Source organism: Chiloscyllium plagiosum, unplaced genomic scaffold (genome assembly GCF_037043375.1).
Source record: "Chiloscyllium plagiosum isolate Xiang-an unplaced genomic scaffold, Cpla_swu_hap1 HiC_scaffold_13, whole genome shotgun sequence".
NCBI lineage: Eukaryota > Metazoa > Chordata > Chondrichthyes > Orectolobiformes > Hemiscylliidae > Chiloscyllium > Chiloscyllium plagiosum.
Genome location: NW_028270151.1, coordinates 63,748,998 through 63,763,659, shown reverse-complemented (window position 1 = coordinate 63,763,659; position 14,662 = coordinate 63,748,998). Strand labels below are relative to the sequence as shown.

General features: G+C 39.4%; 1 protein-coding gene across 4 annotated transcripts in view; it reads right to left on the bottom strand.

The window, feature by feature from the left end:
- Positions 1-9,069, bottom strand: part of LOC122555847 (paired box protein Pax-3) — an 88,621-nt gene extending 79,552 nt beyond the window's left edge. For 3 of the 4 annotated variants that reach the window (XM_087993685.1, XM_087993687.1, XM_043702049.2), the window contains exons 1-4: positions 8,921-9,069; positions 8,076-8,308; positions 6,392-6,521; positions 5,625-5,759 (exon numbers count right to left, since the gene is read on the bottom strand). In XM_087993685.1, coding sequence (XP_087849811.1) covers positions 5,625-5,759; positions 6,392-6,521; positions 8,076-8,308; positions 8,921-8,942 — 520 coding nt within the window. In that variant the 5' untranslated portion in view covers positions 8,943-9,069. The remainder of the gene's footprint in view (positions 1-5,624; positions 5,760-6,391; positions 6,522-8,075; positions 8,309-8,920) is intronic. The other variant, XM_087993686.1, reaches the window with a different exon arrangement.
- Positions 9,070-14,662: the final 5,593 nt, after the last annotated feature.

The following is a 14,662-nucleotide window of genomic DNA, read 5'->3' as shown; positions in this document are numbered from 1 at the left end:
TCCTCATTTCTATTGAAAGCCTGCATTTATATCGCGTTTGCTTGTCGGGGGTGGGGAATAAGACAAACAGCCAACTTGCTCAGTACAAGGTGAGAAATGGCCATCTAGTTTTGAGGTTTGGTTGTGTACCCAAGAAACTAACAATCTCCCCGGGGATTCCGCCGACCGATCCCGATAATCTTTCTCCGAAATGACAAATGCAACTGGCTCATTGCGAAGCATCTCTGTGAAAGACAGCAAATGCAGCAATGAAGCGCTCCCCCGGCACTGCAACCCATCCAGAACGGAATCAATTCTTCCGCTGTTCCCTCCCTGATACAAATGGTTTGACTTTGCGACAATCTCCCAGAGTAAGGTCTTAAGGAGGAAAGTGTATATCACTAGTGCCTGCTTTAAACAGTCAACATTTCTGTCAAAAAAAAGTTTGATGTCCATACACTTGTGGTTTTGCAGCACGTTTTTTTTCGTAAAAATGTCATCAGGATGCTGGGGACTTTTAAGGAAGAGAATTAAATGAGAAGGTGTTGGGGTTGTTTATATATATATATATATATATATATAATCTTACCACCACAGAAATGGTTCGTTTGATTAATGCTGTGATTTTTGTGATTAACTGATCAGCAGCCAGATGTGATTGACCGGAAGGAAAACTGCCCCGAGTTGTCGTTTATCGTCTAAGAAATCGACTTTACTTTTTTTTAAAATAGACACCGTTTGTTTGGAAGAAGTTGCGGATGAAAATTAGAATTGTGTACACTGGAGAACAGGGTCAGCGCAGGACTTCAGTTAGTAAAACCCAAATGCATATGGGATCCTCCGATTATTAATAAGCCGGTTTGCAACTCTGGTCACCTTGTGTTTCACTAATTGTCCGATATGAGTCATTAAAGTGCTGCACGTTATATCTTGTATTAGGAGAAGCGATAGTCACAAACGCCAGTCTCCACATCGGTCCAAATCACCGATTATCGCTCCTCAAAACACGGAATTCGCCACACTTAGCTTGTCTCGTCATCTAGAATATACTCTTACAAGAAAATGCCTTATCTGCACGCTATCACACTTTCGATCTAATTGCCCTCTCCCATGCGCCTCTCGCAACCAGCCAGAGTCAATGAACACAACTGTAATTGTAAACTTTACATCTAAATATTAAGATAGGGCGCGGGAGTCGCGTGTCTGCAGGACACAGTTCTGAGCTGTCAGGAATTCCATTACTGCACGAAGCGAAAAGGCTTCGGCGCGTTCAAAACTTCCCACATTCCGCAAAACTTATTTCATCTGGTCCCCTCTCACAGCTTTGCTTGTTCGCTGAATCGAACCGCCGTCCCAGCCAGAGAGAGAAAGAGCGGACAGATATTTCACGAATTTGTGCCCCGGGCGAATTGGGGGCGGGTCGGGAAAAGATGAAAGTGAGAAGAAATAAAAGGCTCGATTTAATCAGCTTGAAAGGGCTTCGGTCCGAGTTTCTGATTGAATTTTGGACCTGCGCATGATTGCGGATAAATCGAGCCTGACCACGCCTGGAGCTCCGCGCAAACACTGCGTCCCATTCAAACCAAGCTGCAGCGCAGCCTCGGACACTTCAATCACTCAATATAACAGAAACGCTTATAGCGCCCCATCTATAATTTTCCAAAAAAAAAACTACCACTTCCAGCAAGAACGTCTTGTTCGTAAATACTTCTTAAATGGTCACTCTCTTTTAAGAAAAAAAACTTCAAAGATACAATTTTATAGATTTCACAACGCAGCTAAATCTTGGCTTTGGACACTTTGCAACATTCACCCAACTCTCGTAGATATGGGCAAGTCTTTACAACGTTGATGTATAAATGCCTTTTTAATGAAATATCTTTCGTCCCGATCTTGTGAGTGATGTGTCAGCCACTTTACGTCGGTACAAGACATTGTGTTTATGTTCCTCCTTGAACTATTTCGAAGTTGTGACCCATTAATTGGCGCGGCCCATAAGTGAGTGTCCCAAACGGCACGGTGCAATGTTCGCGAGGCGGTGGCGAGAGACGGAAACCTCCAGTAGGTGGACAACCTGTTTAGGTTAGGGTTAATTATAGCATAAACTGTTTGCTGAAATGATTAGAGTGGAAGGGTGACATTCTCCCTCCACCACCACCCCACCCCCGTTTTCTCCCCGTTTAAACTAATGGCATTGTGATGAAGAGACTACCTTAGAATAAAAACACTGCTCTTTTACACATCCCCGATCCGCAATGCGCCGCTCACATAAAATATAGCCGTTTGTAAAGGTTGAGTTCTCGCCTATTTGCTGCAGGAAATCGCCGCCTTTCTGAGCTCTGCCACCACCACATCCCCCCCCCAATCTCCCCCCCCACCGCCATCCAACCTAACGCCAGCCCCTAAATCAAAGCCTTCGCTCAATCGAATGATGCCAATTGTATTTTTTTGAATGACAGTCGGCATCTTACGCCGTCTAAAAGATGGCAAAAGAAACATTTTGTAGGTGAAAATGGCTAGTTTATCCACGGTGAAGAGAGAGTCCATAAAACTGTAAGGACTGGCTGCTACTGGCGATCACTGAATAATTCATCCCTCATTGCAAGCCCATAATGTCTTTTCTCAGCCTTTTGTTTGGACGGTTTCTGTTCTTTTTTTTTCCTTGAATTACAAAAAGGTTTCCTTCTTTTGTGGCGACCAAGCTGTCACTGGCATAGGCTTTGTCCCGCCAAGCCTAAAGTGTAACTTTCAATGGACTCAGGGTTCTTTGTTTTCCAAGTTCATCTCCAAGTGTGGATTGTGTATTCAAGGACCTCTTTGTATAGCTGGAAAAGTTGTACAAATGTTTGACCAGCTCATTTGGTCGTTTTTGTCTACTCAAGATCCTATTTGCAGCGAAATTCGGGCAGGTCTATGGACTCCAGCAACAAGAGACACTTTGTGTCAAAGCTTGTGCGCAAGCTTTCGTTAAAAGGGACTTAAATTTATACACTCTTTCCAAGAGTTTTCCAGCCTTTTTTTTAAACAGATTCGATGTTTTGATTAACAAAACATGTCTTTGCGAAAAGGTACTTTGTTAGCGAGGAAAAGAAGATAATCAAATCGCAACAATGCCCAACAAGTTAAAACGAGACGCTGGGATACTTTTTTCTTGGTGTTAGATCCAGAAAGGGGCTCACTCAATACACACCCGGACAATTCAACTGGCAAATATGGCATATTAATCAGATCAATAAACAGTGCGGACTACAAACTAGCTCTCACGCTTCATGAACCTGCTCACACGCTGCTTCACTTCCAGTCCCGTACCGGGCTAAGCAGACTGCGCCATTCATTCGGAGCCACTTTCCTGACGACATTCAGGGGATACCCAGGGAATTATTATTGCACATATATTTTTTAAAAACTAAGGGACAGTTTGCTTTCCTAAATAGTGGTTAATGCCTGATATTTGAAGTCTACAATACTCTAAGTTTGTTACAAATATATAACTGGAGGATTTGTGAAGTATGTTGGGTTCTGTTTGATGTTAGCAACTTAGGCTTGCACTGTTGCTTAGGCAAAAGGCCCACAGTCAAATCTGCGAAATGTCATTGACTTTCAAGTGTTAGACATCTTTTGACAACCCTTCAATTACAATTAAAGTTGAAACCGTTAAAAGGAATGTTGGACTTTAAAGGCAGCTAAAACACATGTATACCGCCGACGAATATTCGTTAACCTTAGAGAACTGAGCCATCGTTTCGTTTTTATTAGATACAGTCACGTTTTATATCCACAGATGTCCCTTTTTATTGCTTGTGGCATCATATTAAACACAACCCGGAGTTCCCCAGAGATGTGGTAAAGAATTTGACAGAACAGTTAGTTCGCAAACGGTTAACCCCCTAACTTCCCACAAAACAAAATTCTGAATTTAGTTGGCAGTGTCCCTTGTTTCGTAAAGTACCTCTGGTACTTCTCAAAGAGATCGATGTCGAAAGGTAAACAGAAGGTTGGTGGATTCAACAGATCACCATGAAATTCAATCTATGGAAACGACCCAAACGCTGTGAATTTCCAATTTCAATTGCATGTTAGCTGAATAGAATATTTCAGATAATTTTTAATGGATCGATAGATTTACGTAATTACATCAGAAGGTTTCTTTCTTTCGGGCGAATGTTTATAACAGATGCATTTAAAGCATAATTCATCTTTAGAGTGCGATTTACTATCGGAAACCCTTTGATCACAATTTATAATTTTATGTTTTCCTAATATTGCAACATTAAAGACATCATTCGATTCCAAGTTGCACTGGATCAACTCGACTTGATAAGGTTTAGTCAAAACGGAATCAATTAATTTGACCCAGATCTGATCTGCTCAAAACTCTTACTGCAAGGGAGCGATGACAGTAGCCCAATTCGTGGATGGCAAATCAGTGAGGACCTGACGCACTTCTTGTAACCTTTCGGAATCATGCAGTAACATAAAATCGACATGATTGTCCACTTCAAATAATAGAAGCTAGGGCGGGTTCATTTACATTTTGATAAAGGTTCTGTGATGTTTGCATCTATGTTCATTATCGGTGCGGGACTTTAAAAGCTGGTAATCGAATTCAAAATCGGACGCAAGTTTTAAAACCGCGGATTTCACAAAATGTTATGATAGCTGAAGTTTAAAGAGTTGTTTCAAAAGTTAATTATTAGACTTTTGAAGTTGATACTGAAATCATTTTCCATTCTTCAGAATTACATATGGTCGTTATTAATATCGTTATTTAACAGAGTCTGTATCCACAGGCTGGTCACACAAAGTAAACATACGATACCTGCGGTCTGAAACTGAAAATATCTTCGAATTTAACAAGAAATCGGTAACAATAAAACACGCACTGGCGAACTGCTAACATTCTCGGTCCCGTTTACTCACTGTAAATAGTTCTACTGCTTTCAAATAATCACTGAAAACTGACCGTACAGAAATAAACCCATCTCTCCTGACAACATTCCCGAACTGTAAATGAAATTGCAGTCAAATGATAAAGGTTAGAAATTGTCTCTTTATCTTGGCGCACAAGTGAAGCGGCAAACTATCAACAGGTTGCAGTGCTGATAAGGCTTGTCCAGGCTGTGTATCCAACTTTGATATCGCCGCCCTTTGCTAAACTTGTTAAATTGTTTTAACACCTTGGCGTAAACTTTATCACCCGAAACCAGCTCAATAAAACTCACAAGACAGAACGAAAGCAGTACTTCCGTCCATTTTCTCTGATTTCGGAAAATACCAGAACAACAAAACAAAGCTAAGGGCATCAAGGCATTTACTACAGCAGGCAACTGTGCTCGTGGTCATTCTGCCGCATCCGTCTCGGGGGCAGCGTGATTGCTACTACCCCAGTGAGGGGTATATGAACTTTCATCCATGTATTTCGCATTAGTTAAAGCCTTTCCCTTTTGGTGCAATGTTAAACTAAAAGATACTAACACTCTCCCCTCCCCCGCCCCCCACCCACCCAGCAAAACATGTAAAGCAATAATCGTCCTGGGATTCCCTCATACATCTCCATAAAAATAAAATTGATAATAAATATTTAATTAATTAATACTTCTGAATTGCTAAAGTGCACCAGTAATTAGACGAATTCCACCTCTTACCCTTGCTTGCCAGAATGCCGTCTATACTGTGTTTGGTCTTTTTATCGCTGTCTTCATATTCCTTCCTTTCACAGTCTTCCTCTTCCTCCTCTTTCTTTCCGAATCTACTCCTCAGAATGCGACTTATTGAACTCACTTGTTTGGAAGAAATTTTTGTTTTTGTTAAAAGCGATCAAATTTATTCTCAATTTAAAAGGGTGACACAATTTTACATTTATATAGTTAAACGTCAGATTATTTAGGATTCAGTCATTGGTTTATAATTTCGAATAAAACTGTTCTATTTTATAATTTTCGACAATATTATTCTTAAAAGGATGAACTTAAGATAGAAAGATCCCTTAACATTTCAGCGTCAACTTCTATGGCACATTCAGTTTCTTGCCATGATTTCTTTTCTCTCTCTGCAATATGTAGACCATAATTCCAGTCTGCAAAATGGCAACTTATCACAACTGTATAGCATTGCTCTCTGGTAATCCTGACAAATAATAACATTTCACTTGAAATGAATTCGCAAAGTATTTCTTTTAAATTGGAGGCATTAGAAGTCCGGAACCTACTTGAAGCAATTCGTTAAAACCATGAGCAATTTAAGCTTTCTTTATTGGCTTGCGCAGCTGGACACATTTTACATGTTTTACGGTCACTTCCAGACATAGATGAAGCCAGAAGAGTTATTTCTCTATGTTAGTTAAATTCGTATTAGATTCCTTCTACCCGCCCCCCACCCCCCATCGAAAAAAAATCACAAATATTAAACCAACCTGAGGGAATGGTGTTCCGATCACACATGCCGTCTTTCAATAACTTATCCCGGATTTCCCAACTAAACATTCCAGGATTCTCTTTCTTGTACTCCTCGATCTTTTTTTCCACGTCTGGTATTGCCATTTGCTTTATGAATTATGTTTTTTGCAAAGAAAGAAATAAAACGTGATTTACAATTGGGTTTCATGAGCAGTTGGGAAAGATGGCCTGGTTCTTGTATGGGATTATAGAGATATGCAAATGTGAAATCAGCAGCAATGTACTGTATTTTCAAGTTCCAATAATCCCCGACAAAAAGTTACTGCTCTTATAATTTCTCAATCAAGCCCTAGAAAAAATTATGTTCCACGCAACATGATTTAAAACAAAGCTAAAATCACAATAAACTTTTGAGCGTTCACATCAGTTGCTTTTATTGGACGTAGTTCCCCTCTCTCAGGCATTTGGTTGCTGATCTAGAGCTATTTATTTAACATAGTTGGCTTGCAGTGAACGAAAAGGCAACAAGGACAAACAAAATTAGGCACAAACGCTTTACTGATTGTTAACAACTGTAGGTCAGCACTTGAACTTTGCAGGCGCGTTATTGAAAATGCGGTGAGCTGTTGTACAAGTTCTGTGTTTAATGGGCTATATTATGATAATCGTTGGTCATTACAACCTGCGTGCTTAATTGTCTGTGACAAAACCATCCATATTATGAATTAAACTACGAATCAAGTAATAACGTGTGTGCTTTTTTTGGCATTATAAATAAGCACTGAACAGTCTGACCATCCCACAGGACTGTGAACAAGCATAGTTTACCCTATAAAGAAAATGCTGAAAGACATTTAAATTATTCGAGTTCCCTTAATTTCATGTGATCTAATGTAACATTTTTATTCAAAGGGTTAAGTGAAATTTTAATTTTATGGACATTCACAACGAAGATATTAAACGACTTGCACGTTTCTATTATATATTGCATATCAAGCGAGAATGAAAAAAGACTGGATTTCTGATATGTAATAAATCCAGGCTAAGTACATTACAGTAATGAACCTTGACTTGAGAGTTTGTCTTTTTTGTGTATCCAGTAATTAAAAAGAAAACATCCTTGCAATCCCACCGCCTTAGTTATGGCATTTTCATTGCTACACGTGCCTTCCGTTTGTTTTAAAGAGGTTTGTGTGTTTTGGTCCCTCAGATTGCCTAATGTGTTTCCAGTTTCAGATGATCAAATGTTATTACATCTTTCAACAAACCACGTTGAATAAATGGGTTTTAACGATGTGGGCCTTAAGTACAGGTCTGTCAAATCATTTTTTTGCAGGAACGTCCAGCTATATTGAAACAGCGACATTTGGATTAATACATCTCATGTTATTTGTACCGCCTTGATAATGACAGTCGCTCACGAATGGTACACTTCTACACATTAGCAGTGTTATCGTTTAGGGCGCGTTCTGCAAAATGCGGGATTTGATTTTCAATTCTAAAGATGATACACCACTCCTCAGGTGGTTTCAGTGGGTCTCGCTTGTCTGTGTTTAAAGCGCCTTCAAAATGTTGGCAGAGACAGCAGCGCCATTCGGACACACTTTGTAGGTGAACCAACGCTGCGCTTTTCACATCAACTGAATTCCAATACTTCATCAAGCATTTGATCAAATAACTGAAGAGTTTAGACTGACTTACCCTGGGTTTGCTCCCAGTGGCCCCTGGCCTGATGGAGCCCGTCTCCTGGTATCTGCAGAGGATTTTAGAGACACAACCGTGGGAGACCCTCAACTGCCGGGAGATGACACACGGTCTGATGCCGTGATGGGCCATTTCTACTATCTTGTGCCTGATGTGATTTGGCAGAGGCCGGCCATTTATAAAAACTCCTCCGAGCTGGTTCACTCTCCCTTGACCTAAAGGCGTTGACACTATTTGCAGTGAAAACGGCAGCATTAATAGATGCGTTGAAATGTTACCGAACACACAGAGAAGTGGAGAGGAAATCAAAATACATCACAACGTTGTTAAGAGCACACCAGTCGACAGAGGGATTTATAAACCTTACTCGATTCCCTTGCGGGAGACATGCTAGAACAAGGTAGATTCTTGGTGTAGAATTTGTCCTTGTTCCTGGATGTCACTTTGCAATAATCTTTAACATTAAATGGCATCATATGGTTTTGAGCGGACGCTCTTCAACCTCTATCAGGGCAATAGTTAAAATATATATTCAACTACCTCCCCCATCCCACACACCCCTTTTATGAAGGAACCGAAAATCTCAACACTTTTGCAAAAATCTGGTTTGAAGATTCAGTAATCGGGCGCAGTCCGTGTTTACAATGAACTGTCTAGCCCAGGAATTGGACCCAGCGCTTCGTACATGTGGTCAAGTTTTAAAAAGAAAACTTTAAAGATACTTGAAACGACGAAGGAGTTTTGTTTCCGATTGATTTCAGATCGCCTCCGTTAACTTTAAGGTGCACCTATTGCGTGATTGCGCTAACGGAGAGTTCAAATCGCAGTCGGATCCTACTCACTGGATACATTGAACATGATCATCGGGGAACGTCCTTTATCGAGTACTGAGAAACTTTAGAAAGGGTTTCTCCCGGAAAAAGGCCAAGACAATTACAGCTACATCTACAACAATCTTGAGAGGGCAAAGCCTCATATCGCCTTTGCGGAGTTAAGGTTCTGCGGTTGCGCGATTCACGGCGTCTTTAGAACTGGACTAAGAAAGCCCAGAATGTGCTCAGTCAGTTAAAGCATGTGCGGCTCACCTTCCAATGGGAACCCGCTGCTGCGAGGGTAATTCTGTCCTGGGGCTGGCCGCATCATCCTTGGGACGGGTCCAGCCAACGTGCTCATTTTTAAAGGCGTTCAACTCCCAGATTTTTCTGTGGGTTTGCCGACCGGGGCGGGGGTGCGAGGGAAGGGGTAGGGGTGTGTGTGTGTGTGAGAGGGGGGGGGGGGGGGTCGGAGGGGATGGGAGGAAGAGGAGGGGGAAATCAAAATCTATTTTTTAAAAGAAAATGTGTGACCACTTCTAGGTAAATCCACGTAGGCCAGCCGACTTCAGGCAAGTTGTACAGTTGTTTCTGAGCAGATGTGATACCCCAAACACTCCGACGGAAGTGAGGGAAGGGGAGGAAGGGGGTGGGGGGGGGGGAGGTGGGTGTTGAAGAAAGTTGGCTGAGTTTTTTCTCCTGAAGTTTCGGAAGTCGGTGCTGATGGTTGGTTTTTGTTGCTCTGCGTATGTGTGACAGGTTCTACTGTGGTCCAAGGGTTAGGAGTTGGAGTCACAGCCAGGAGTCGCTAGGACGGTGACCTGGAGAATTTATCAGTTCTTCCACCCCTGGCTCCATCGAGTCCCCTGCTTTCTGATTGGCGAATAGGCGAGAGTCTTCTCTGTGGAGACGTGTGTTTTCATTGGCCAATCCCCGCAATCTTCCTTCCCCATCACTGGAAAAATATGGTTTTTAAATACAAAAGTGAACGTGCGCCTGCCGCAGTTAGAGCAATCTGTCCTGTTGCCTTTCTAACACACGACAGCTTTCATTCATTATCGGCCACAGATCTACAAATGCGTCCTTTAGCTGTTCTGTATGAAATAAAGTAGGATGCCTTCAGGGCTAAACTCTGCATTCGGAGTCAAATGAAGAACGCCTCTGAAGGCAGCACATCATTCCTAGATATCCTAAGTGATTATTAGTAATGCAATTCACCAACAATTATTTGCTTACAGGTCTCTTAAAACCAAGCTGGACTTTGGCAGGATCAAGTTGCTGTACGGGGGCGCGTTGTGGGACAGTCCCACTGCAGGATGAGGGCTGCAAAACAAAAGGCTCTCAGGTAAAAGGCAGGACACTGTGATGATCACAGACTAATCAAGCCTTCACATATTCTGGGGTTTATATATGTACTATTAAGAAGCAAAAAAAAAGAGAAAGAAGTGCTCTGGCTGAGAGCAGAAGCGCCACAGCAGGATATGACGCCAGGACTGTTGTAAAGCCCGTCTGTCCTCTGAGAAGGTACTATTGTCTGAGTCCTCTATTTATCACTTGGTAACTGCCGGTAAACTCATCCTTTACACTCTGATCTTCAAGCACAGCCATCCAAGTGGGCTTTATTTGGAAGTGGCTATTCAAAAAACCCTGTCAGTCTGGCGCGGAACTTTATCCAAAGCCTTAATCAATCAAACGATGAGATAGTTAAGACTAGGCTTTGTTTGGCAGGCGGTTACAACAACCTCCTTTTGCCAAAAAGTCATCGCTTTCACTTAGTGATTCTTAATCTCAACAATTGTTCTCTTATACCAGGACACAATGATTATCAAGTGACGTAACATAAAAGATTTAAAAGAGTCACTGGCTATTATACTAATTCTCCCTTTTTACGTTGCTTAAAAAAAGCACTTGAAGCAGCATCATCCTGTTTAGTGATCACCCTGGCCAGGACCAGAATTAACCCGCAGTGCAGATAAAGAATGGTCCCTGCAGTTGGGAGATTGAATCAGAAACCAATTACTGTAACCACATTTTACTAAGAAAATGTTCTCAATTCTTCATTTCATGGCAAGCAATTAGATTTTTTTTCTCTTAAATTAGCTGTTTTTGACTCCGTAAGTGGATTACATGAATGTGCAAGCTGCCTATCCTTAACTTTACAAAAGTACATCGGAGGCAAAATCAGAGGTTTGATTGTACACGGTCAGGGTGTGGATCTTTATCTGCATGAGTTCGCAAAATAATCAAGAATGGAAAGTTGTATCCATAAATCATACGACGGTTTTTGCATATCATAAACGTGTTAAGTTTAGGGGTTGAAGTCAATGATATAGAAAAGGTTTAGGAATTTAAGCAAAAACGAATGCCAGAAATATCATTAATGTAAACAGGAAAATATGAATTATAAAACTGACAGCGGAATAAATCTCAATAATTAAGGAGACCTTCCAGGCCAGGTACCCTTTAACTGGTGCTGGAACTGGCGTAAATACGAACCTTGCGAGTTATACCAATCAAGCAAATGGGGTCTTTAAGTAGAACTTGAAATAACATTATGTCTTTCGTTCCATTCAGGATATTTTGTCGCAAATATGTGACGATTAGTTGAAACTGAAATATTTTAAAACAAAGTCAATCTCAAATGTGAATTGCCGGAATTTTAGGAGTTGTACATGAAGTTAAGCAAATCTTCGATGTTCAGTGCATTTCGCGATATTTGATTGTTATTGTGGATGTTTTGGGTTTGGAAGGGGGAACCGTTCATGAATAAGATGTTTTTACCTCTTCCAATAGAGGGTTACAAATAAATCGAATATCTAGTTTAGCTATCCATCCGTTCTAATGTAGGATTATAATTTTAATTTAAAGATAAAACGTTGGAACTGTTACAGTTCATTTATCTTAACCCTTGGAAATATTAGCAATTCGTCCCTTTAGTCGCATTTTACAAACGCCTTTGCCTTGTTTTCGTTTAACATAGCATTTGTCTCAGTTACCCATTAACGATTAATTTCGAGCATAATTATAATTATTCGCTGTCATCCAATTATGATCCAAACTATTGTTATGCAAAATGCGCGATGATCTTTTAAAACTCTATTAAGTTTAGATTGTAAGAAATTATTACAATTACTCAGAATTCTAACCCTCAAAACTATTATGAAACCGTTCATGCCTCATTGCTATGAATAATCAGAATAATTTATTAATTACCAATTAATACATGATACAGTATGAGTATTTTAAATTAATATTTATGTAATATATTTGTGCAATAATAGTAATAGAGGATAATCACTTGAGAACTAACATAGACGAACAGCAATTTTATGGAATTCAAGAAATCAATTTGAGACAAAATTCACAAATAGCATTTTTTAAAAACTCCATCAAAATAACAGATAATAAATATCAACAGACTTAGCATATTGAATCTTTTGGAACTCAATATTAACTTTTTTATTATGGAATTTTATTTATAAACGAAAAGAAAATGATTACCACTATTGATAGCAAATGATAACATATTAACAGTTCAATCAATATGTTTTAATGATGCTGTCCCAAAACCTTAAGACAGCATTTCTTTTAGAGTTCCTAGGCTATTTTTGACACTATATATTTCCATCCCAACAGATTCCTAATGTGTTTCCCCACTCAGTATGGTAGAAAAATAAAGACAGCAAACTTTACCATATTGTTGTGATTGTATATTTCTGTCTGAGAGTGAATTGGGGATTATGGACAATGTTTATATTCAGCAAGGTAAGGGTTTCGGTGTCACAAAATGAAACTTGATCTATCTCGAAAAATCCAATGACAGCAACACACTGCCCGAGAGTGTATAGAGTGCAGCCAAATGCAGAATAAAACTCCCTCTACTCTGCTTTGAGAATATACCTTAATTCCAAACTCAGATAGTGTTTGTTATTCTACCGGGAATGCACTATATCAGTTTCCCACTGCAATCATGTTCGGGGCTCCCTTGTTGAGTTTGTCAATTAAAATTAAACTAGGGATAGTTTTCTGTCAATAAATCAATGCTCTTTTGCAACTGGATTAAGGATAAGCTACCAACCAGGAGGCAGAAAATATATTTATTCCAACAGTGTGCATTGAAAGAAACTCCATTTGGGAAAGGCTAGTCTTTATGTGCTGTTGTATCCAGTTTTACTAAAATGAATTTCTAATGCAAGTTAACAATGCAATTGTGTGTGGATCCAATTTGGTTTCAGGAATTGGCTCTGCAAATTTCAAAACCAAATGGATGAAAGCTTTTGTAGCAAGGTAAACTAAGAATAAAATAATGTATGAAACAAGGAAGTCTCATTTGGTTCATGTCCATTGTTTCTACAGACCATATACAATTCTTTCTTTCAAGATTTTCATCCCATTCATTTTACCTTCAAGGGTTTACTCAGCTAATTTGATTCCCTCTCCTCAAGTACCCCCTTCTGATAAGAAAATCAAGTGAGCCCCTAGGTATTATCATCAAGTAAACATTGTAGCAATGAATTATGAACATCAGTTTCTGACAAAGAAAGGTGCGTCTATAGTTTTATTATATTATAATTGCAATACTTCAGATTATGAATCTCAAATCAGTGTCTAGGCCAACTCCAGTTTTTGGTAATGTGTGAATCTCTGGTGGAGATACCTTGAAGTGCTAGGGAGGTGCTCCCTGCATAATGGAGTACTATGTGACATCAAGTCATTCAGCAGCAATCATCAGCATTGGCTTCAAGAAAGCAGACAACTGTTGGATTCAATAGGAACCTATATCATCTAACTGGCTGGATGGTTCATCCAAGTATTAAAAATATTGTCTTTATTGTATATTGCTAATAAAAAATATATTGAATACTTGGATACTATTTATGTGGATACAAAACATTTTGTGTTTTGCAACAAGTATCATAAAATATTACTAATTGTATCAGTGGTTAGTTTATCAATTTGATTTCACGTTTAAACATACGTGTGCATGTTGCAATCCAATCTAATTATATTTCTAACACAATAAGAAAACATTTCCCATTACCATGTCAACATTTAAAGTAAAATAAGTAACTGGATAGCCAGCAGAACATGTGAGAAATAGCAAATAAAGCACCATGATATTCAATATGAAAACAGAAAGGAATATGCAGCATTTAGAAAGGGTGCAGGACTGGTCGAGAAATGAGATAAAATGAGTATTGTCCAAATTCACTGAGCAGGTAAATTAGCAAATGCAACAACTGATGAGCAGTGAAGAATCTTCAAATATGAAGTGATAAGAATACAACATGGTTATATGATAAAACAGAAAGCCATATTGTAGGATATTAAGGTAAAGAAGAAAATTACAAGTTCAAACTATTATAAAAAGCCAGATGATAAAATTAAGGTTCACATTGCCAAATTATGAAAACTATAAAGGGCTCTCTGATTATGGAAAAAGGAAATTAAAAAGATTCTTATAAATATAATGGGAGTAAAGGAACATTGGAAAAGAATATAGGGCTGCTCAGAAATAAATGGACAAATGTACTTGTAGTGGCTAGAAATACTGTATCAACATAATGAAAACTAACTGCGAGTCAGCTTTAACAATAGTAAATAGAGACTATTGGTGTATTAGAGCCTGAGGTGAAACATCACGAATGGGAAAGAATTCAGAACGGAGAAGATCTTAAATGGTTAATTCACTGGGCTCTAATTACATAGAGCAGAAGAAGGGAGTTGAGATGGAATAGAAAAGTTCTGACCACTTTATAAAATTATCCATTG